General features: G+C 55.8%; 1 protein-coding gene across 2 annotated transcripts in view; it reads right to left on the bottom strand.

Moving 5' to 3' along the window:
- Nucleotides 1–22,708, bottom strand: part of LOC102368895 (1-phosphatidylinositol 4,5-bisphosphate phosphodiesterase gamma-1-like) — a 57,215-nt gene that overhangs the window by 17,778 nt on the left and 16,729 nt on the right. For both annotated transcript variants that reach the window (XM_014523391.2, XM_025212739.1), the window contains exons 2-16: nt 12,689–12,838; nt 12,080–12,173; nt 11,706–11,753; nt 8,472–8,556; nt 7,876–7,956; nt 7,288–7,322; nt 6,725–6,797; nt 5,750–5,851; nt 4,940–5,058; nt 4,387–4,472; nt 3,593–3,713; nt 3,072–3,240; nt 2,150–2,269; nt 809–916; nt 170–357 (exon numbers count right to left, since the gene is read on the bottom strand). In XM_014523391.2, coding sequence (XP_014378877.1) covers nt 170–357; nt 809–916; nt 2,150–2,269; nt 3,072–3,240; nt 3,593–3,713; nt 4,387–4,472; nt 4,940–5,058; nt 5,750–5,851; nt 6,725–6,797; nt 7,288–7,322; nt 7,876–7,956; nt 8,472–8,556; nt 11,706–11,753; nt 12,080–12,173; nt 12,689–12,838 — 1,579 coding nt within the window. The remainder of the gene's footprint in view (nt 1–169; nt 358–808; nt 917–2,149; nt 2,270–3,071; nt 3,241–3,592; nt 3,714–4,386; nt 4,473–4,939; nt 5,059–5,749; nt 5,852–6,724; nt 6,798–7,287; nt 7,323–7,875; nt 7,957–8,471; nt 8,557–11,705; nt 11,754–12,079; nt 12,174–12,688; nt 12,839–22,708) is intronic.

Genomic DNA, 22,708 nt, shown 5'->3' with positions numbered 1-22,708 from the left:
ATCCAGGCACTGCTCTCGCTTGGGACCGTGCTAGGATGGAGGGAGATTACGGGCTTTAGGGCACCCTGGGTAGGAGCTGGAGGAGAGAAAGTCCTCAATCCCCTAAGCCCCTGTGCCCCGCTATAGTGACGGGAGCCGGGGTCACGGCGATCGGGCATGAGGGGCCTACCAGAAGGAGAGGGTGTAGTCCCCCACGAAGGTCTCACTCTCCCGCACCAGGAAGGTGCCGTCCTTCCCGCCTGTCTCGGTGCAGTACTCGTGCAGCAGCTTCTCGGCGATCTGGCGCCCATCGCGCCCCCCGCCCAGCTTCCCGTGAAACCACTTCTCCGTAAAGTGCAGCTCATTGTTGTTGAACTCCTGGAGAGGGGAGGAGATGGACAGGTTTGGGGTGACGGGGAGACCGGAGAGAGACAAGAAGGAGAGACGCAGAGACAGGCAACGCGTTGAGTGCCACGGTCCTAAGTCCCCTGGGAAGTGGGGGGAACAGTGACGCTTTGACAGAGCCCCAAAAAGCAACCCAAGCGCTGAGGCTCCCAACCTGCAGTCAGCGAATTGCCCCAGTTGCAATATGACCAGCACGTGGAGGCGAACACCATGTCTCATGAGAAGTGCCATGGGCCGCTGCACGGCCGGCAGTGGCCAGGGCTTCGGCTCTGGGTCCAAAAGGCAGGGCTGCTCCCCAAGACAGCTCCAGCCACTGACTCGGTCTGTCCCTGCTTACTGGAGAGCTCAGCTAGAGACAAGGGCCACGCAGCTACGCGCCCGCGCGGCCCCGATCCTGAACACGCCTTCCTCCCCCCGCACCCACCTCCTTCGGCTCCACCTCCTCCTCATCCTCATTGAACTGGTAACGCGATGTCTCCTCCGAGTAGTAGATCTTGTTGCTTGTCAGGACAAAGTAATGTGGGCTCCAGGTCTGCCGAGGAGAAAGCAGCATTAGACCCGACCCTGAGGAGGGAGCAAGCCAGGGCTGAAGGTCACCACCCCCTGATTGCAAGAATGGCCTGGTGCTGGATAACAACCTAGTACTGCTACTGGGAAGTGGAGGCAGTCCTTCAGCTCCCACAGCAGTGCCTGAGCTCAAGCCTTGCTGGAGACCCACAGGGGGGTGGAAACCCCCAACCCCTTGCGGGGTTGCTCCACATCCTTCCCTACAAGCCCTGGTCTGGGCTCCCCGGGTGATGAAGGTGCCCTTCTTCACCCTCACGCTCTGCTGAGAGAAGAAGTGAGTTGAGAGAGGCACGTACGTGGTCGATGGGGTCCTCGAGGTAGAGGATGCCGTTCTTGATGGAGTTGCTGATGTCGTTCTCCGAGTAACTGGCAGTGGAGACTTCTTCGTAGAGGTTTCCTTCCACCAGTTTCTTGTGCTGGGGAGCAGGAGCGAAAACGAAGCAGAGGCAAATTACTGACAGGGCCCGAGCCCAGGGGTTGCACCTCGAAATAGGGATGTATTTGGTAGCCATGGTGGGCTGAGACAAAAAAGAACTGCAAAACTCTCAAACTCTTGGTTCAGAGATGATACCTTTTATTAAACCAACTAAGAAACTGAAAAAAAAGCTTCAGCTTCATCTTCCTCTTCAGTTTCCTCTGTGCAAAAATGAAGTTTATTTTCTACTTATGGGAACTTTTTACCATCTGTAATTTTCCCTGGCCCTGAGGAAGGGCGTGTGTGTCCGAAAGCTTGCAGAAAAAAATTTTTTTTGTGTGGCTATTTCTTAGGTGGTCTACTAAAAGGTACCTCCTCGAAACAGGACTTTTATCCCCAGCTGGCCTGCAATCAGCATTGCCGCTTTGCCTGTCTGCAGCAAGGGGAAGCAAACTCCCGCCTGTCCCGGGGGTCTGGGGATCATCTGGGACGGGAGCAAGCCAGGGCTGAAGGTCACCACCCCCTGATTGCAAGAATGGCCTGGTGCTGGATAACAACCTAGTACTGCTACTGGGAAGTGGAGGCAGTCCTTCAGCTCCCACAGCAGTGCCTGAGCTCAAGCCTTGCTGGAGACCCACAGGGGGGTGGAAACCCCCAACCCCTTGCGGGGTTGCTCCACATCCTTCCCTACAAGCCCTGGTCTGGGCTCCCCGGGTGATGAAGGTGCCCTTCTTCACCCTCACGCTCTGCTGAGAGAAGAAGTGAGTTGAGAGAGGCACGTACGTGGTCGATGGGGTCCTCGAGGTAGAGGATGCCGTTCTTGATGGAGTTGCTGATGTCGTTCTCCGAGTAACTGGCAGTGGAGACTTCTTCGTAGAGGTTTCCTTCCACCAGTTTCTTGTGCTGGGGAGCAGGAGCGAAAACGAAGCAGAGGCAAATTACTGACAGGGCCCGAGCCCAGGGGTTGCACCTCGAAATAGGGATGTATTTGGTAGCCATGGTGGGCTGAGACAAAAAAGAACTGCAAAACTCTCAAACTCTTGGTTCAGAGATGATACCTTTTATTAAACCAACTAAGAAACTGAAAAAAAAGCTTCAGCTTCATCTTCCTCTTCAGTTTCCTCTGTGCAAAAATGAAGTTTATTTTCTACTTATGGGAACTTTTTACCATCTGTAATTTTCCCTGGCCCTGAGGAAGGGCGTGTGTGTCCGAAAGCTTGCAGAAAAAAATTTTTTTTGTGTGGCTATTTCTTAGGTGGTCTACTAAAAGGTACCTCCTCGAAACAGGACTTTTATCCCCAGCTGGCCTGCAATCAGCATTGCCGCTTTGCCTGTCTGCAGCAAGGGGAAGCAAACTCCCGCCTGTCCCGGGGGTCTGGGGATCATCTGGGACGGTGTCCTGGGTTTTTCTCCCTGATTGCTGGCTGCTTTAGCTAGGAGAGCCTGGGACCATGGTTTAAATTGCATGGGGATGGCATATTCCCAAGCCCCTTAGAGGTTTAGCAGGCAGGCGGAAGTGCTGGAGGCAGGGGAAGTTCATCCCATTATGCGATGCAATTTCCAGGCTATAGCTCTGGTACCACCTGCTTGCCTAGGATCATAACATCACATCCTTTCTGTGGTGGGGGGCCCAAATTGGACACAGCCCCCTGTGCAGTCTGCAATGCAGGGCGAAGGGAAGAGACCCAGGCTCTTAGTGCCGCACCTTGATGAGGATTTTCTTCTTGAGCTGGGTGGGCGACGGCAGCTCGTCTGCATTGATGTCCACTGGCTTGATGAGCAGCATGTCCCCGAAGACCTTCTTGAAGTGGGAGGCCATGTTCCTCTGCTGCACGATGCTGCAGTGGTCCTCAATGGAGAGGATGATGGGGAACCTGGAGGACAGGGCAGACCTCTCAGGGGGGCAGCCGAGAGAGGAGCCCACCTATGGTCTGAAGCCCTGTCGCAGTCAGGGGCAAAACTCCCATGGGGTTGAACGAGGGCAGGGCTGGGGGCCAAGGGCATCACACGAACTCGGAGCCCATCTCCATCTTTTCTGTCATCGCCCTTCAGGGATTCGCAGACTGTTATCAAACCCAGACTCAGTAACCCTGCTTTTAGCCTTTCCTTGTATGTCTTGTCTCCCCGGTCCCTAAGCATTTTTGGTGCTTTCTCCTGGACTCTTTCCAGACTTCATGAAGAGTGACACAGACCCCCAGGTGAGTAACCCTAAGGGATGGCCCTTACTCTGAGGTCACAAAGGCGTGCTCTTTGATGGTGTGCAGGACATCCAGGAACTTGATCTTGGAGGTGAGCGTGTGGCCGTGGTAGATGATTGGCAGGTCATCCGGACCGTCCCAACAGTCCACTGCGGGCAGAGACAATTCAAGGGTTAACACGGTCACGCACGTGCTCCTTCTCCCATTGCATGTTCATACGGGGCTGGGACATGGCTACCATAGGGGATGGCTATGACCACCCCTAGAGCCCAGGGGTGCAGCATCTGCATTGGCCAGAAGGGGGTGCTGTGGTACTCCTGTGTCATGCCAGACAATGGGCACTTGGTGGGAGCTGACACCCCCTTGGTTAACCCTTAGGTGCCCATGGTGCCTGGAGCATGCTTCCCGCACACCGGGTCCCAATGGGATGTGCAGGCCAAGCACCCCGAGGGCCACATTTGTGTGGGGCACGGCCAGTGGTTATGCAGTGCAGAGGCACTGCGCCAACGTGCAGGGCTGGAAAGTGGGGAAGCAGCACGACCCCCCTCACTGAAGGGGGTTAGGGTACTGAGGCTTGTAGAAATGCCTGGGGAGCCTTACAGCTCGGGGACCTGGCTTCACATGTCACGTGGATGCTGGTGGCACTGGGGCTTCAGGGCTAGCTCAGAGGAAGCAGCGCTTCCTACTGCATCTCCAGGTCCACTCCCAGGAGTACCTTAGAGGCCTCCCAGCTAAACAGCAGCCAGGACTCAGCCTGACCAAGCTTGTGGCCCCTGGGGGCATCTCTCAGCCCAGCCCCCTGGCCAGCATCAAGCCACTCACGCTCTATGCAGCGACAGCCCATTCGCAGGCAGCGGGCGTAGGCTTCCAGCGAGGACTCGCTGGAGAACTGGTCCCCGGTCAGATACCTGCAAAGAGAATAAGGTGGGGGACTGAAGGGCCAAGCTGTGTCTAGAGGTGACCAAGCACCTGGACAAGGAGAGGAAGCTGGATCCCATGTGCCCTCTGGTCTCTCTTGGTTATCATGACTTCCTTGGAGTCCCTGGGCTACATGCCACCTGGGGAATGCTGCCCTAGCCTTACCGAACTCACTGGAACCAGGTGGATTAATAGCAGCAAGCAGCTGATCTATATTTAAGTCTCATTTTCCAAAGTCTAGGAATCCCATGCTCTAGATGGAAGAAGCAGAGATGTTCTCCTAGAGAGCCCCTGCCCCTCTACTCAATACGACACCCAAGCCAGAGGCCTTCAGGAGCACATAGGCTAGAGACAAGGGTCCCCAGTGCTGGCGGAGGGGTGGAGGGGGTGAGGGCTGCTTTAGCTTCCCCCCACCCAGCCGGGGCTCCTTCGGACGGGGATGATGCCTGGCTCTTACGTGTTGTGGGAGGAGGAGATCCAGTACTGGGACAGGGGGTAGTTCATCTCCTCTGGGACCACCCGCTCATACTTGGAGTCCATGACCATGTTCTCCTTGGAGAACAGGTACGTCAGGAACTGGGGAGGGAAGGAAAGCTGATTAGAGTCGCAGACGCAGGGGTGTGCTCCTGGATGCAGGGATTCAGTCCAAGGCAAGATTGGGAGACGGGGCACTGGGCCCAAGCACTAACAGAAATGGGGTGAAGATGGTGGAGAAGAGCTGAGGATGAGCCAGGGAAGATGGTCTAGTGACTTCAGTGTAACAGCTGGGGATGGGCCAGAGGCAGGGAGTCTGGGAGGGGGTCTTCCCTAGATGTGCATGCTGGGAGGGGGGACGCAGACCCATCCTTTGTTACAGCCATTCCCATGTGCGACAGCGCAAGGTCACATGCTCTGGCAGGATCTTAGGATCAATAAATAGCAAAGCAGTGGTTGTGTCCCTTCAATGAGGACAATCCAGTCTCATGCTTCAGAGCACAAAGAGATCCCTCTGCAAGGGGCAGGAAGGAAAGTCGTCTCCCAGATGTGCAGCACCATGCACCAGCCTAACGCGAGGGTCAGGCTGCAATACCAGACTATACGGTCTGATCTGGCCTGGCACAAGCTGCTCCCCAGTCCAAAGAGGTGTGCTGCCTGTGACTTTACACTCACACGCACGTGCAACACACACCCTCTCCCTACCCCAGCCGGCATCATTTCCAAGTAGGAGTATGAGGTCTGGCAATAGCACCACAATTTCTACCACGGGGCTGGGTAAAGACCCACCTACCTCATCCAGCTGAAAGAAGGGCTCTGAAATGTCACTGCAGGGGTCCCGGAGGTAGCCACACATGTAATCCCGCACCTTGCCGATGTCGTTGGCCCAGGGCTCCTGGAGAAGGGATTGCGGAGGGTAGTGTTATCAGAGGAGCTGCACCAGAGGCTTGAATATCAGTCAAGGCTCAGACCTGAAGGCCCAAGAGCCACACTTCGTGTTACAGGTGGCTTCAGCACCCCAGGGACATAAGGTAGGACCCTACCCAGGACTGCCCCGCCAGTCTGATGAGCAGGGCTCAGCCCCAGCGAGGTCTCACCCAGTGGTTGAGGGATGCAGGCACTTGTCTAACAAATGGGCAGCCTGGGTTTGAACCCCTATCTCCCATTTTCTGGAAGAGTGCCCTAACCCTTGGGTTTGGCTCAGGGCCCCTTCTTGGGAGCTGAGCCATGGAGCGGCTGTGAGGCAGAAGGAGAAAACGCAAGGGACTGCTTGTGCCACTTGCATTCGATAGCAGCTGGATATGTTGCATAAAGTGTACTGGGAGCCCAGGGGACTGCCCTTTTCCCTGAGTTACTCCTGCTTGTGTGCTGTCCCTGCTAACACGGGGCAGCTTCTTTCTAGTCTGGATCGGTTCGGCTTCAGCTTTCTGCAGAGCTCAGGTGGTGGCAGGGAATGTGACCCTCTCCCACTGACCTTTCCTGGAGAGCGCTGGGCATATTTTCTCTGCTGAGATTGGGATGAGATGGTTCATGTGCCACCGTCAGTGCCCATCGGGCGAGGGAGAGAACCACCAAACTCATGCCACACGTGGACCTGAAGATCCACTGGATGGCAATGGCTATAGGCTGCACATGTCTCAAGGCAGCGGCGAGGCTTACTCTGATCTCTGGCCAGTGGCAGTGAGGAGAGTGCCAGTGCCCCCAAGCAGGTGAGAAGGGCTTGTCGCCCCCCGGACAAGGGTTGCCGGGTGTCTGTTTGGGCACGTACCTTCTGGTCGTACAGCAGGAACTTCTGGAAGTCATACAGCATAATCTGGCACAGCTCCGGCCGGTCGACGTTCCTGGGGGTGCAGAGAGCCCGTCAGGCAAGCTGGGTGTGCCCAGCGCTTCATCCCACCCATCTCTGCAGCTCAGTGATATCGGGCCAGTGTAAAACCCCGGTTGCTACTCAAGTGTTATAGTAACACACCTGAGAGTTCAATCCTGCCCATGGTCTCCTAGGGATGGGGCAGGTGAGGGCAACTCATTGAATCCCAGACACTTGCTCCACTGCCAGGCTGGTCCTCACTGCCAGTGCCTGTGTAAACAGGGGCAGGGGCAGGGACAGGCAGAGTCCTCATGTCCAGTTTAGTCTGTCCAGCTGAGCCCCGTGGTGCTGGGTGCTGCCGTGGGGGGCAGATGGGGCTGGGCTTGTAAAGAGATGTCTCCTCAGGGTGTCTCTCACACATGCAAGGATGAGGTTGGTTGTAAGGCCAGTGCCCTGGGAGGGCAGGGGATCTCATCGCCCCAGGGAGGGAGAGGAAGGTGGCAGTGAAAAGCCTTCGTACTCACCGCAGGGGGAAGGAGAGTTCCAGCTGCTCGATGACCTGAAATGGGTGAAACAGGCTGGTTAAACAGTTGGGAATAGGCCGGGGGCTGGGAGAGCACGGGCACTTCATCAGAGACATTGGGCACGCATCAGGCAAAAGGGCTCAGCAGGATGCCCATGCCCCGCAAAGCAGCTGCCTTCCCTCCCTGGCTCCTCTAATGAACCCACCAGGGTTTTCCCATCTCCCATGCACGGCGCCTGTCCCTGTTTGGGCACCCTCTGGCTGAGAGAGGCTGTTTCTCCATATGCCGTACCCATTGGCACGCGATGAAATGATGGCTCACGGAAATGGGCAACAACATGCCCTCCAAGGGCCCCTCCAAGCGGAGCCACCCACTGATATTTGCAGGCTGGGGACACTTTCTCAAGTCACCCCCTTTTCCTACATGAAGCTCCTACTGTGACCATTTGTGACCCCTTAAAACTGGCCAGGTCCAGACCCCACAGGGTGTCTGGGACAAAATTCCTGGCTTCACATCTGGCTGCCTTCACATCTGGATGCAGCGGCAGGCAGAGGGCGGGCAGAGCCCCTGCAGGTCCGGGCCTCTTACCGATTTCTGAGCATCAAACATCAGGTTCTTGTAGAATTGGGTGAAGTGAGAAAAGGACATCTCGTTCCTGGCTTCCACTTCCTGGCAGGAGAAAAGGCAGGCAGAGCTGGTGACACAGGCCGTAAGATCCTGTTCCCAGATCGATGTGAGCAGGGAGCACGAGAGCGGGGCAGAAAATACAACACAGCTGCTTCTGGAGAGACTCTTTGAAAACCTTTCTCTGGAGGCTCGTTGCATTTCTATCCAGCTGTACCCCAAGCACACAGCAAGGCAGAGGAGCAGGCAGGGAAGGGGAGAAGCCAGCAGGACCGAATAAACTCAACCCCTTTTGATGGGTTTGTCAAACCCCTTTATAGGAGTCTATGGTTGTGGGAAAGCCCTCTTCAAATCTGTAGGATGGTTCAAATCCTCAGGAAACATTGATCCAGGGGGAGTTTAGGGTCTTCTCTGAGGACCCGGATGGTATTTCAAGACAGCTCTACTCCTCCTCCATCCCACCCGCTGCTTCCACCCGAGAAGGGATAAGGGGCAGGAGGGTGTGAAGGGGAATGGGTTGGAGGAAGGCTGGGGGAAGAAAACCGAGGGAGGGTTGTTACCACGAGTTTGTCCCGCAGGAACCGCATGTTGGGCACCCGGTAGTTGACCTGCGGCAGCACGGCCTTGAGATCCTTCACGGTGATACTGCAAGGCACACAAAGCAGGAGTCAGGCTGCGGAGAGGCATGTGGATAGTCTGGGCTCAGGGCCAGGGACCTAGGGCACAGCCTTGGGAGCTCGCTGTCTCGGGGGGGTCTCCCGGGCAGACCTTGATTTAGAGAGGTTTCTTCCTTTGAGGTTTAACATGTGCCTGGTGTGAGCAAAGACACCCCAAACAGCGGATGGCACAGTAGAGATTTATATGCCTGCGAATAAACACCCCCAGCACGTTTGTGTGGGGGCACGTGTCCGCCTGCCTGCCTGCAAGTCTTTGGTTTGAACCCTGAATCCCCAGCCCAGGCTGCCCGCCCGCTTCCCGCCTGGGCATTCAGGTTAGCAGAGGCGTGTGCTGCATCTACAAACGCTTTATTGTGCTTATGGTTTTCACTGGGTTTTCTTGAACGCCCCTGGGAGCCACTTGTGGGTGGAAGACGTGCAATATCTGATGTTTACACCCTATTTTTGTTCTTGAACGGTGAAAGGCAGTGAGTAGACCAGGCCACGGGTCAATTTGGCTGCAGAAATGGCTCCCCTGGGCACTAAACTCACCATCAACAACGTTAAGACAAATATCAAGATATCTGAGAACTTGCCAGGCTTCAGCTGGGACCGGACAAACCAGCGATGTCATGGCTTGGTGGTCAAGCTGGAAGATCAGAAAGCAATTCATTTCACGTTGTCTCAAAACGGGGGCGGGGGGAGGGGGTGTTGGACTTTTTGGCAGGCCAAGAAAGCCGTTTTGTCCACCTTTTGCACCTTTTTTCATAAAAGCAAATGGGATTTGGAACCTATGGTCTGACTACACAGACGGATTTGGTTGTTGGTCACAAAATGGAGGAGATGGCTGTCTTCCGCTTGGACATGGGAGATCAGAGCTTAGATCGTCTCCTTGGCCAGCTCAGAGCAAGGACTTGATCCTGGGCTCCTCACACTCGGGGCAGCCCCCAAACCCCAAGGCTATCAGTTGTCTGGGGTGGGTTTTGGTCAGTCTTGCTGGTTGAGGCTGTTCCACATGGCATGACGGGCTTCGGTAGGCATCAGGGCAGAAACTGGCACTTTCGGGCTATCCCCGCTTGACCACCAAGCCACGAAATCACTGGCCTGCCCGGTCCCAGCTGGAGCCTGGCAAGTTCTCGGATATCTTGATATTTGTCTCAACGTTGTTGATGGTGAGTTTAGTGCCCAGGGGAGCCATTTTTGCAGCCAAATTGACCCGTGGCCTGGTCTAGTCACTGCCTTTCCACCGTTCAAGGACCAAAATAGGGTGGAAACGTCAGCTATTTCACATTTTCCACCCACAAGTGGCTAGCTCAAAGGATCTAGCCCAAAGGATCACAGCAATCCATGTCAGGAAGGTTGAAACCAGCCATTTGGGGGCTTCTAACCTTTCCCTTCATCTTTTTTCGCGTTGGAAACTTGTCGCGAAATCCATCCCCGAGTCACACGTGGGCCAGGCAGACCCCGAGCTCCATTTATTATGGAATAAACGATCCGAAAAAATACCCATCACGGGTATCCGAAAAAATACCTATTGGGGAATAAACTAGAAAAAATACCCATCTTGGCCAAACCTAACCACTCAGCCCAGCTATCCGTTGTCAGTCTACTGCCAACTTCAGACTGGAGATGGCCACATCCTCCCCTCCCCGACAGCCGCTCAGTGCAATTTCTGGGATTTCAAAGGCCTGGGTGAGATCCTCCAAAATGAGACCTTGTCTGCACCAGAAGGGCTGGTCGGCACTGTGATGCTGGTCACCGACCTCCTCCTCGCCAAGAGGCAGCTGGGATGGGCTCAGAGCTGACCTGCCATATGCTACCGCTTGCATCGGGGTAGCTGTGTTACTCTGAAAGGCAGTTTTCTTCTCTCTCCTGCCCAGCACTGATGCGAGTGGTGTGTATAGCGAGCCGGAGATCCCAAGATCCAGGTCAACTCATGTCGCGGTGAAGGAGCCGCAGGAAGGAGGGAGCCCCCCACTTCCCTGAATGCTCAGAGCTGCCCCAGCCCGGCTGTACTGGCCGGCGACTTGCAGACCGGGGATGCTCACATATTAAGGGCCTGACCCTGGGAGGTGCTGGGCATCTGCTGAGCCCTGCAGGCTCTCCATGACTTATGAGGAACGCCTTGCCAACTAGTCTTTGCTGCATGATGCAACACGCCCGATAAAATAATCTCCATGGGAGTACGATAGAGCTGGGAGCAGGCAGGATGCCCTGGGGACCCCTGCAGCAATTCTCTGGGGGCTTTTCCCCCTCGCTGTGAGCCTGAGACGGCCTTGCAAAGCCAGCAAGGCCACAACGGCTGGAGGACATCGCCCTGTTTCCCGATGAGCCGATGGCTCCTCCCATTCTCGTCCCGTTTTCTGCATCATTTCCTGCTCCCTTCCTGGACAGCCCCTCCCTGCTTCCTGCCTGATGTCCTGTTTATAGCCGTGCCGGCACGCGGTGGGGCCAAAAGGTCCCCCTCCACCCCCTGCTGCTGCTCCTCATTAGCGCCTCGGGCAGAGCGGGGCCCCGATGCTGCAGGGACCCCGCTCTGGGGGAGCAACACGATAATTATTCTGTGATAATTATTTCGTGATAAAGCAACACGGAAAACCCTGTTCTCTTTTCCCCTCCTGCCCCAGCTGCCCCACGGCTCCTTTACCATCCAGCGGCCCCGTCCCACTTCCCCAGCTTCTGTTCGTTCCTGTTTGGCTCCCGAGTCCAGGGTGAGGGGCACGGGCTGTGCTGCCCCTCGCCGCAGGGCTCAGACCTTTTCCCTCCTCACAGCTACAAGGAGCTATTAGATCTGGCTCCCAGATGTCCCAGGCTTTGTCCCGCCGCCCTCACACGTGCAAGGCTCCTGGTGATGCTAACAGGGGCTCTAAAAGAGAGCTCGAGCGGTGGCACTGGGGCATCTGCTGCTGATGGCGAGGGCACAAAGACCTGGAGAAATGAGCCTTTCTGAGCCAGCTTGCATAGGGCATTGGGGTGCAAGGGGTCGGCCGGTGTGCCTAAAGGGTGACCACTCCTCTTCCCAGTCCCCTTGCTCATCTGTGTGAGATGAGGGTCTCTTCTCCCTGGCCTTGTCTGCCCAACTCTTTGCTCCAGGGAGTAGAGGGGGGAAAGTTTCCTATGAGCAGGGACCTCACTCACCTGCCTTCTCTCGTCCTGTCCATCCCATCAAAGAGTTTCCGCAGCCACCTACGGAGGGAACAGAGAAGAAGTGGATCACCTTGGAGCCAGGGGTCCCCTCACGTGCTGGGGGACCAGGCTGGGCCTTCTCCGCAGGGGATGGAGCCTCATGGAGAAGTGTTAGCACCTCTGGGCCCCTCCGGATCGTCAGTGCTCTTTAGGATTAGTAATCGCATGGCCCCAGATTGGACCTGATGCAAACAGACCCTTCCCCACCCTTCACTTCCCTGTGCCCCCCAAAGATGCCCTGTAGCTCATGCCCCATTCATCCCCGCTCGGGAATGACTGTGGGAGCTAGAAGCCAAGGTCCAGTGGATCCCAAGTCCTGCCCCTACCTCTCAATCTGCAGCGGCGTCTGGGCTTTCTGAGTGTCTGTCACCAGCCAGTTCAGCCCTGCTATCCACAGGTTGACGTCTTCCTCGCAGAAGGCTGCGGGCGGAGAAGGGACGAGTCAGGCCAAGGTGGCAGGAGATGACTTGAGGTGGGGCTGGGCTGCAAAGGCAGCTTCTTCTCCTGCGCTCAGGGATATTGGGACTGCGGGGCTTGGGGTCTAGTTTAGGAGATGCTCTGCTTCATACTGACCACAGCACATCCCCTTCTCTCTCTCGGTACTCACCAAGCTAATCTCAGCCTAAAATCAGCATTGCTACACCAACGATAAAAGGGAAGGACGTGCAAGGAGAAAGATTGGCTTGGAACTGCTGGGGGAAGTGTCCTGTCTCCCCCCTGCCCTGTGACCCTCTCTCCCAGCCTGTGTGGCCATGTCCTACTGTCTTCCACAGCTGCCGCCCATCCTCTCCCTGAGACCAGGGGCTGGCGAGATGGTTGGGAAAGCTCTTGGGGCTACCAGGTACCCAAAACCTCAACATTTGCAACCCCCATGGAAAGAGGGAAGATGTCTGTCATCACCCGCCCCTCGTCCCTGTCCTTCATCCAGCACTGACCGGCCACACTGAGAGTCCGCAGCCTGAAATCCGGTCCATACAGGATGATGAAGCACATGGCGGCGTCCAGTTTCCGAGCATCTTCTGGGTATCGTTCAAAATCCCGGGAGTTCTTCCCTGGGCGGATCTCTTTGATCTCTCGAATGTCAACTGGGGAAGAAAGAGAAGACCCTGTTACACTTTTCCAGAGGGACCTCTTTCTAAGTCTTTCGTGCCAGGAGTCGGGGCAGCTTAATGAGGAATAAAGACATAGTCCTGCAGCGCCATGCAACTAACTGGATTGTGACGTGCTCTGTGCATCTCACGCATAAAAGTAATGCTACTCGTCACTGAAATGCAGCTACTTCTGGGGTGGAGCACAGCAGGACACTGTTTCAGAGAGGGAGTGAGCAAGTAAAACCTCAGGAGGAGAGGAGGGAGGAGGACACTGATCCTACTGGCGTGAAAAGTCCCAGGGACCTCATGCAAGTACAGCCAGGCAGGACCTGAAGGCTATCTGGGTAGCGCAGGGCTAAGGGGCTCTGGATCCCACATCTCAGTGGGGAAAGCACCCTCTGCATAGGCTTTTCTGGTGAGTGCCCCCTACAAGTCCATGCACAATCCAACTCTGCACCTTGGCTTATGTGTTGCACATCTATGTATGCACGAGAGCCAGCGAGCCAAGTGCACCGGGCAGCGCTCAATGGCAACCCGCAAAGAACCAGCCCAGACGGGGACATTGTCCTGTTTGCAAGGAGGCTGGGACTTGGAGACTAGAGGCCTCTCTTGCTCTCCTGAGACCGACCAGAAAATGCCTGAGTTTGGAGTCTCCCCCTCCTTCCGCAGCAGAAAGCCTTGCTCTTCCCAGTGTCCCGGCTTCCCCAGCAGAGTTATTTGGAAGAGACAGGGCTACAGCCTGGAATTTGCTTGGGCAGAAAGCCAGCCCTGAGGCCCATTATGTGCCCCCCAAGCTCTACCCTATTAGGATTGATGAAGGATTCAAATGGTGCTTCAGCCTTGTGCTGCCCTTTCTGCACAGCCTGGGATTTCTCAAGGCAAAAGTGACATGCTGGTGGTCTCCCCAGGCACATCCCTAGCAGGAAATCCCCCCCTGAGAGTACCCACTATTTGCCCAGGTCATGGACTTACAATGCACGGTGCTGGGCACAGATGAGAATTAGTCCTAGCAGACTGGCATGGACCGGGGAAGGGAGGGATTTGCCTTCCTCTGTAGCTGGCGGCTGGGTCCTCTGCCTGGGATCTATACTTTTATGAAGTCCTTCCTGGCCTTGCAGTGGCAGGACACTGTGTGCCCCTCGACCTGGAGCAAGTTAAAGGGGTGATTTCGGTGTTACGGGCATCGTGCCTGGTAGCTGTGCATGAGGGTTTGTTACTGGAGTGCTTAAGAGCTGGTGGTTTAGATGGGGCTGATCCTGCCAGGAGCAGGGGGCTGGACTGGATACGAGCTCCGGAGGGCCCCGGAGGTGGGGGGCAGGATGGTGGTGTTCTCCACTGTGATGGAAAGAGGCAGCAATATCTGTCTCAGCTTGAGCTGACCACGGGACGTCTCAGTAAAGGACAGATGGAGAATTCAGCTTGGGCTGAAGGAGACATGTCTGCAGCAGAGAGGTCGATCTGTGCATCCTCTCCACGGAGAGCAGTGGGGTATCTGCTGGCAGATGAGGTTATCCAGAAATAAGGTAGGAGAAGAGAAGGGGAGTAGGAGAAGAAATAAGTGCAGGCAGATGGAGAAGCGGTGCCTGGAAGAGGACAGGGGTTGAGGCGCGAGTCCAAGATGCTGGAAGGCAGCTGATATCGGGGTTAAGAGGGAGCCAGGATGATGCCAGCTCTGCAAGGAGGGGAGAAGGGACTGGCACCGGGGCAATCAGCCTGGCAGCAGGATTTCTGCCAGAGGTGCAGCGGGATGAAGCAGGTTTGTGCCCATCAAGAGGGAAACAAAGAGGGCAGTGCCAGCCACCCTCCCCAGCCCCACTTTTGCCTGGCAGCCAATGTCTTCGCACGGGGATCTTTCCACCTCCCTCCTTGCGGCAAAATCATGCACATGTCCTACCACAAAGAAACCTCTCTATTAAATCCGAATCCTTTAGCTGCCATTATGAGCAGACCACACAGAATTAGGAGGGGGGAAACCATCTGTGACGGGTGGGGAGCCCTAGCCTGGTAGATGCCACAAGAAGCAGGGGCTGATGGGGGGCTAGGACACACAGCCCCAGTCCTGACCAGCCCAGGCTATGTCCAGCTGGGACATCCTGGCCTCCAAGCACTTAATGGAAATCCTTTTTGCCATTGCTTTCCCACAAGCCACATTCCCCCCAGGCATGACCACGGCATTTCTGTGTTCCCCCCACTGCTGACAAACAAGACGCTTCGGAGCATCCCTGGAGTTGGCAGGGCCTGGCGGGATGCTAAAGCAGTGCCCTTCAACAGGTCCACATGCCCTCATCCTGCAACCGAGCCCGTTTCTCTCCCCTCAAGCAGCCTTGTGCACAGTCCTGGCCCCCTCCGCTGCCTGGACTCTGCTCTCCCACTGGTATCTGCCAGCTGGTACATACCCCCTGCCCTTGTCTTCAAGCCAGCGCAGCCTTCAGCAAGGCCAGGCAGGTCATGCACGCCAGCGGTGTCAGCCAGCCAGGGTCAGCGTCCGGCCAGGCTCATTTCTAGCCTGGCCCCAGATGGCATCTACCAGGTCTGAGGCCCGTAGCGTGCTGCTTGTCGAGCTGAGACATGAGAAGGGCAAACTGGATGGACGCACTAGAAATCGGTGGAGTGGCTGCCGTTAATCTGCAGGACCCAGGGACTCCTTCGCTCCCTGCTGAAATGCAGCCAGCTCTGGGGTAGAGCTCTGCCAAACCTGCGCAGAGATGCTGCACAACAGTCTGGGGTATGAAAGGGAGGAGGATCCTCAGTGCCACATCATGGGCATTGCAACTTCTGTTTGCTCAGCGTTATCCCTGGGCTTGACGTGCCCAGGATGCCCAGGGCAGCACTGCCCAATGCATGCAGCGTCCCAGGAGATCTCGATCAACGGCCGTATCTCCTCCAAGGGAAACCGAGGCCAGGACACCTCCTACTGATCCTGCACCATGCTGGGACACTGGGGTCACTCCAGACCCCCTTTGCACAGTGCAGCCCCCCCCCACCTTAGCACTGACTCAGAGGGAAGAGCCGTGCGCACCGGGTCGGGGCCGGAGCCACTTTCTGCGCTATCAGCATTTCAGAGGCAGCCTTCCCTTCTGCTTCCCTTTCCCCCTTATCTCTTCACCTTTGAGCAGGGACGCCTGTCTCTCCCCCTCCCTCTGTAATCAGTTCCCCCCAGGCTGACTGTGGATGAGATAAGCAGGAGCAAAGGGCCCCGGGTCATCTGCCCTGGATGGGTCTGGTGCAGAGGATGGCACTGGGGGGGTCTCAGGGGCCTGCCTCTGGTGCGCTACCCCCCAGGCTAACACCTTTCCTCTCCCTGCTATTCCAGCTCCCTTTCTCATCTTCCCCTCTGGGTCCCATGTGAATGCAGCGCCTTGTGCTTCTCGTCCGCAGGGCCAAAGCACCAGCCGTGGCACAGCCCTTCCGCGACACTGTCCTGCTAGCTCATCTCCCCCCTGCATTGGATGGGCTGAGCAGGGTCCATTAAAGCCAAGACTAGCAGAGGATGCTGCCCAGAAAGGGTCTGAGGGCCAAGCGTTGACTGGGCTTTGCCGTGGGGATGCCGAGACCCACCAAGCTCATTTCATCCAGGCCAGAAAAACAGCTAGTCCCTACAGAGACAACACAGGCTGGATCCAAAGCAGTGCAATCCAGGGGCCCTGCAATACGTGAAAGCAGGATAGAAACCAGCTATAAAGTTGTGACACATTTTCAAGCACTAACTGTAGCTGGCTGGCTCTTTTGATAGCAGGATGGGCATTTTTATGGTGTGATCATTACTTTGCATGTGTGGCCTGACTACATTTATTGAGCATTTCACTAGTTAAATGTGTGCTATAGGTAACGTGTGACAGGGGCCCTAGAGGTGAAAAGCTCCACACACCAGTGCTAAGCACCAGCATGCCCAGATCCAGCAAAGCTTTCCAATCTTTGTCTATCAGATCTCCCCTCTGCTGCCCTCCCTCCAGGTTAGCAGAAGTGGGGGGGAAACGTCCTTCTTGGCTCATCAAAGTTGCTCTTGAATAGGCTGGCACAGTCCACCTCTTTCTGGAGATGCCCAGGCTGGGAACAGCTTCCCTGCGCCGGTCCTGTACACGTTATACGTCGCTTATACACATCACAGGACGGCAGCAACAATCACCCTTTCGCTAGCTGAGTCACATGTGAAAATACACGTGGACATCTTTTTATCGTGGTGATTTTGATTTATTGTGGTAAATTAGACCACCTCCGACATGTTTTATTTTTAGTGTGGCCAATTGTTCCAGCAGGATCATGACCGTGCTGTGACAGCGCAGCCCGTGCAGCTCAGCCGGAGCTGGGCAGGGAGTTGGTTGCAGCGTTGGGATCCAAACTGCCGAGTTCCTGGCTGCCGGGAAAATATGCCCTGTCCCATGCAAACATGCCATCGCTCAGGTCCTCAATGCAGGCCCCTTGCTTGCAAACCCTTTGCCCACTCCCCAGATGAACTGAAGCCCATGGCAAAGAAGAAGAGCGCTCTGCAGCTCACCGCCCGCACCCTCTGCTTTTCCTCTCCAGCCACAACCAGAGGAGACACCCAGACAGCCCATTTCCCGGCCTCTATTCTGGGATGGTGCAGGAAGCAACCCAACACAAACAAAGAGCCAGGTTTGGAGGGCAGGGCTAGCTTCTCCTACACACGCACATGGAGGAGAGAGCAGATTCTGGACAAAAATGCATTGGAAAATGTCCCCATGATTGCTCCTGGCGGAGGGAAGAGAGAGGAAAAAATGCTACGTGTGACAGATGTGAATCTCTCTGCTCAACCCACTTCCAGAAGATGCTTGAATATGCGAGGAAGGAAAGTCATGCAAGAACACGAAGAGAAGAGAATAAATGCCGTACAATAGATGGATGAAGTCAGAACTGAGGGAAAGGAAGGGCTCGGAGGCCGAGGGGAAGAGATACTTCATTGTTCTCTCGCTATGTGTAATAGGAAGTGCCCGGGCAGGACAATGCAGGAAGGGAAGGCAGAGCATCTATAGGGAGGGCATCAAATTCTCCCGGTGCCCCAGGCCAGACCTGCACCGCGAGGCTGCTTGCAGGCTGGATCCGTGGGTCAAGTGGTGGTTGCAACGGGGGCCGGTGGCAGAGGCCGTGGGGGCAGCGCAAGCAGCCACGGGGTGAGTGGGGCTGTCGCTGACTGCCACATCCACTGGGGCCCCGTAGCCCCAGATTTTGGGCAGGTCTGCCCCCAGGTTCCTGCCTGGCCAGGGTAGAGCAGCTCTGCAGAGCAGATCCATACGTTTGACACCAGGAACGATGGGATGCAAAGAAACCAGGCTGCTAGGTCATCTCCTGTGGGCTGGTGGGTCAGCCGCCCCCAACCCACAGCAAGGGGGACTTTGCACGAGTCCTCCCTGCAACCGGCAGGGCCACGTGCCATCTCACGAAAGCATTTCCTTTCCTGCCCATGGTGGCCCATTGTCACTGCACTGCACGCTGCCGGCTGGTCGGACCGCACAGCTCTTCCCCTTCCCTCGCTCTCCTCAAAGAGGCATCCCCCCTCCCCGGGCTGGGCTGAGCTCATCTTTAATTGAAGACGTCTGCCCAAAGGTGGCAATTTAAGCCTCCGCGAGCCCTGACCGCAGGGCGTTCCTTCCCTCCGCAGGACCGTCTGCGGTGCACTCCCATTATCCTCGCTGCAGCAAGACGCGGCCGGTGGGTCATCAGGGTGGGGTTTCCGTGCTGGAGTCTGTCTCAGCCGGTCAGAGACCGATGCTATTTCCAACTGCTCGTTGCACAGAGCTGGGTCAATGGGCTCTTCCTCCCCGGGGGCGGTGGTTGCAATTAGACACGTGCTGGAAACCCCGTGGTCTAGAGGGTCTCCTTTGGCGCACGAAGCCCAGCCCTGCCGAGCACCTCTCCTGCTTCCACTTGCCTCCGATGCTGGCGTTTAAGAAACACCGCTGGCGTCTCGTGATTGTGCATCTTAGTCTATTGTTCACAAGCAAAGTCTGGGCAGGCTAAAGGCAGCTGGAGCAGTTGTTGCCGTGTCAGACTTCAACACAGCTCCCAGGGTACCATCATTAATACAAGCATCACGGTCTCTGCTGACATTAATGGACACGGCAGTGATGATAATCTCCTTTGAACCCACTTCTTGAGGCTCACTGTTCACCGTGGTGGGCTGATGGCAGCTCCATCTGCTTTAACTCAGGCTCGACAGATCAGGCTTGGCCCCGCTGCAATGAGAATAAAAAGCTCCTGGAAGCAGGGGCTGCTCGTCTGGGTCTGTAGTGCCCCATGCCGTTTCATCAAGCGCTGGGCTTGTTTGTTAGAAGTACAGTCCTTGTCCTTCTGCGGAGGAAAGGTGGTTTTGTGAACCAGGCACTGGAAAAGTCGAGAGCTGCGACATCACGTGGCAAGAGGTGAAGAGCTTACTTTTTTGTGCTGTGGTTGCCCCGGGGAGGCCTTGCTATTGCCGGAAACAGAGGGTGCAGTCTCATCTAGAAAAAGCCGATAACGTGTACAAGCGCCCCAGGATGCAGAGAGACCAGGGGTGCATCCTCATCATGAATGCAGAGGGGGTGCCCAGATGTTGAGGTCCATTCTGGCCCTGTTCAGATATGCATCATAGGCCAGGATGTATGCCACCGGGTGACATTTGCCAGTGGAGCAGACTCCCATTGCAGGGGAGAAAGTCCTTTACAAAGAGGCTGGCCAGGCAACCTATATGACTTATAGCAACATGACCGATAGCAGCCATGTCTGTCACCATGGTCTGGGGCCGATGGCTCCTAGCTGGGGGGCTGCTGGCATGGAAGCAGCAAACAAAATCTCCTGTGCCGGCCCTCTCGGTTCTGCAGCCTTTCTGCTCATGGCTTGGCCTTCAAAGAAGCAGCCTGAGACATGGGGCATAAAAAAAGTCAGAGACTGGGGAGGAGTATGGGACTAGCATGGCCAGAAGAAGAAATCCCCCTTCACTGGACCCTAATGCATGGTAGTGATGGGGCTGAGAGGGACCAGGCCAGCACCGGGACAACCCCCCAAGAGCCCTCCGGATGTGCGATAACCGTGGAAGAAGGAAAGCAGCTCGGGGGCCCTTTGTCCGGCAAAGGCTGTGGTTATCAAGAAACAATCAGTGCTACGTGGAGAGAGACAGCCAGCGCCGGGTTATTGTGAAGCAGGAGCAAGCAGGAAATGGGTCATTTCCCGGGGAATTTCCAGCAAGGCTCCAGCTCCAGCTGGGTTTGTAACACAGGGCAGGTAGGATGGAGCAGGGGTGGGAAGAGAAGGGAGGGAGCTACGGGAGGTGAAAGGAGGAAAAGAAAATCCTAAGCGGTTCAAAGCAGGCAGCGACTTTGCATGACAGTGCCTATATGGAGGATACAGCGCAGCTCCTCTGAGTGCAGGGCCCTGTTGTAAAGGTGCATGGGGTCTCCTCTGGAGGAAGGAAATGTACCCCCTGGTCAGACCGGCACAGATTGGGGGAGCTTTTCCCTTCGGCTATAGTGGCAGGTTCCTAGGATCTCTATTAACAGCCTTTTACAGGATCCTGCCTTGGCAGAGGGGGTGGACTAGATGGGACCTCCTTCCAGCCCCACTCCTCCACAACTGCGTGCTCCAAGTCCTGGGGAACTGGCCACTGCGAAGGAGCACAGCATTGCAGCTCGCTGCTCTGGACATCTGGTGAGCAGAACAAATAAAGGAGAGGGAACTTGGCCGATGACTGTCCGAGAGGCAGTTCCCATCCAGCAGGTTAGTCATCATCAATAAGGGCCTGGCCTGGTGCCGTAGATCACATGTGGCAGATGTTAGTCACGTCCTGGAAGGCATGGCTGGAAGGCAGCAGATGAGGAGGGCAATGCAAGAGCCCAAACAGCAGCACAGACTCAACCGACCTCTGCCAGCTTCTCCCTGAAAATATGGCCACGAACCAAGGAGGGAGAGAAAGGGGAGGAAAGAGGGAGTAGGGGCATGTGTGCACTGCAGACTGCAGGAGAGGGACACCTGTCAAAGCTCTGGGTACACGACCGCACAAGCACCCCCTGCACAGCCCTACCTGCATTACCGTGTCTGCGCTCATCCAAACTGGGGGGATGCATGAGTCCCTTATTATTGCTTCCCAGTCAACTGTGGCAGGACTCTCTGTCCTCCCGGGGGGTTGTAGGAAGACACCGGAGGACAGTCAACATGTGAGTGATTTAGTTTGCATCCCAGTGCAGAGCTGCACGGCTCCCCCGAGTTAAAATGGAGCCTGGGCTGTAATTCATACGTGCTATTGAGTCAGCTGGCTCCGGATCAAAGCACCCCCGGGCCTGGAGGAGAAGTGAATACGTGCTGGGCTCAGGCTAGAGCCAGAGTCCTGGTTAACTCCTCAGTGGGCTGTCTACATGTTCATTAATGCACTTTAGCTAATGCGCATTAAATCTAGTACCTCCATTGTGAGATACTAGAAAAATGCACATTAGCCTATTTTAAGGCCTATTAGCTAAAAAGCATGTTTTTTTGGTGATGTTGTAATGTGCATTAAAATAGGCCAATGTGCATTAAAGTGCATGTGTAGACATGCCCACTAGTGCAGACAAACCCAAAGAGGAAAACTGAGGACAGGAAGCGGGGGTAGGGACAATGTGAGGGGCTGCGGACCTCACTCAGGGCCAGCAAAGAAAGAGGAAACCATCTGTTACCCCATCAGGATGTCAGATCGAGATACAAGAGGGGCAGAGGGCTCAGGAAAGTGTGGGCTGGCTGGACCAGGGGGTGGAAAGGGGGATGGGGATCAAGAAGGAACCAGCTGACATTAAGCAATGACCTAAGGAGGAGGATTTGGGACTCCAAGCCGAGACCACCTGGGAAGTGGGAATCCTCCCACGCAGAGGCCAAGCAGGCCTGATCCCAGTGCAATGGAGAAACTTCCCACATTCCCCCTTGGCAAGACAAAGACACAGAAATAGCGTGTGACACTGGGGAGCAGACGGGGGGAAAGCGTTTTAGGGGACAGGAGGACACAGGCTGTAGGGGCATCTGACTGGGGAAGTGCAGGGGGGACATCATCATCCTGAAATCCCCAACGTCAACACCCACACGTGGTTTTCTGGTTCATTCCTGTTTTTGAGGAAGAGAAGGCTGGATGGGTTGAGAATCATAGAAAACGAGGGTTGAAGGGCCCTCACGGGGTCACATCTAGTCCAACCCCCTGCTCAAAGCAGGACCAGCCCCAGATACATCATCCCAGACAAGGCTTTGTCTACCCGGGTTTTCAAAACCTCCAACTATCAAGATTGCACCACCTCCCTGGGGAGCCTGTCCCAGTGCTTCACCTCCCTAGTGAGAAAGTTTTTCCTAATATCCAACCTCAACTTCCCTTGCTGCAGCCTGAACCCATTGCTCCTTGTTCTGTCATCCACCCCCACTGAGACCAGCCCAGCTCCATCCTCTTTGCAGCCCCCCGGCAGGGAGGGGAGGGCTGCTATTCAATCCCCCCTCGGTCTCCTCTTCTGCAGACTCAATCAGCCCAATTCCCTCAGCCTCTCCTCACCAGTCCTGTCCCCCAGCCCACAACCATTTCCGTTCCCCTCCGCTGGACTCTCTTCAATGTGTCCACATCCTTTCTGTAGTGGGGGTCCACAGCTGGACACAGGACTCCAGATGTGGCCTCCCCAGTGCTGAATAGAGGGGAGTGACTCAGGAACGAATAGAAGAGGGTGAATGACCCAGGGAAGGAAAAGAGGCAGCCCAGTGTTAGCATTGTCAATCAAATCCCATTTCTTTTATGTAAGAATCCTATGGGATTTTATAAGGCTGGACCCAAGAGCATCCCAAATAAATGCAATTGAAATTACTCCAACATCCCAGGGAAGGGAAGCGACAATTCTAACTATTTTAGAGATTTTCTGAGCCCTCCTATTGAAG

Source organism: Alligator sinensis, unplaced genomic scaffold (genome assembly GCF_000455745.1).
Source record: "Alligator sinensis unplaced genomic scaffold, ASM45574v1 scaffold1054_1, whole genome shotgun sequence".
NCBI classification, from domain to species: Eukaryota; Metazoa; Chordata; order Crocodylia; family Alligatoridae; genus Alligator; species Alligator sinensis.
This window is presented reverse-complemented; position numbering and strand designations above follow the sequence as displayed.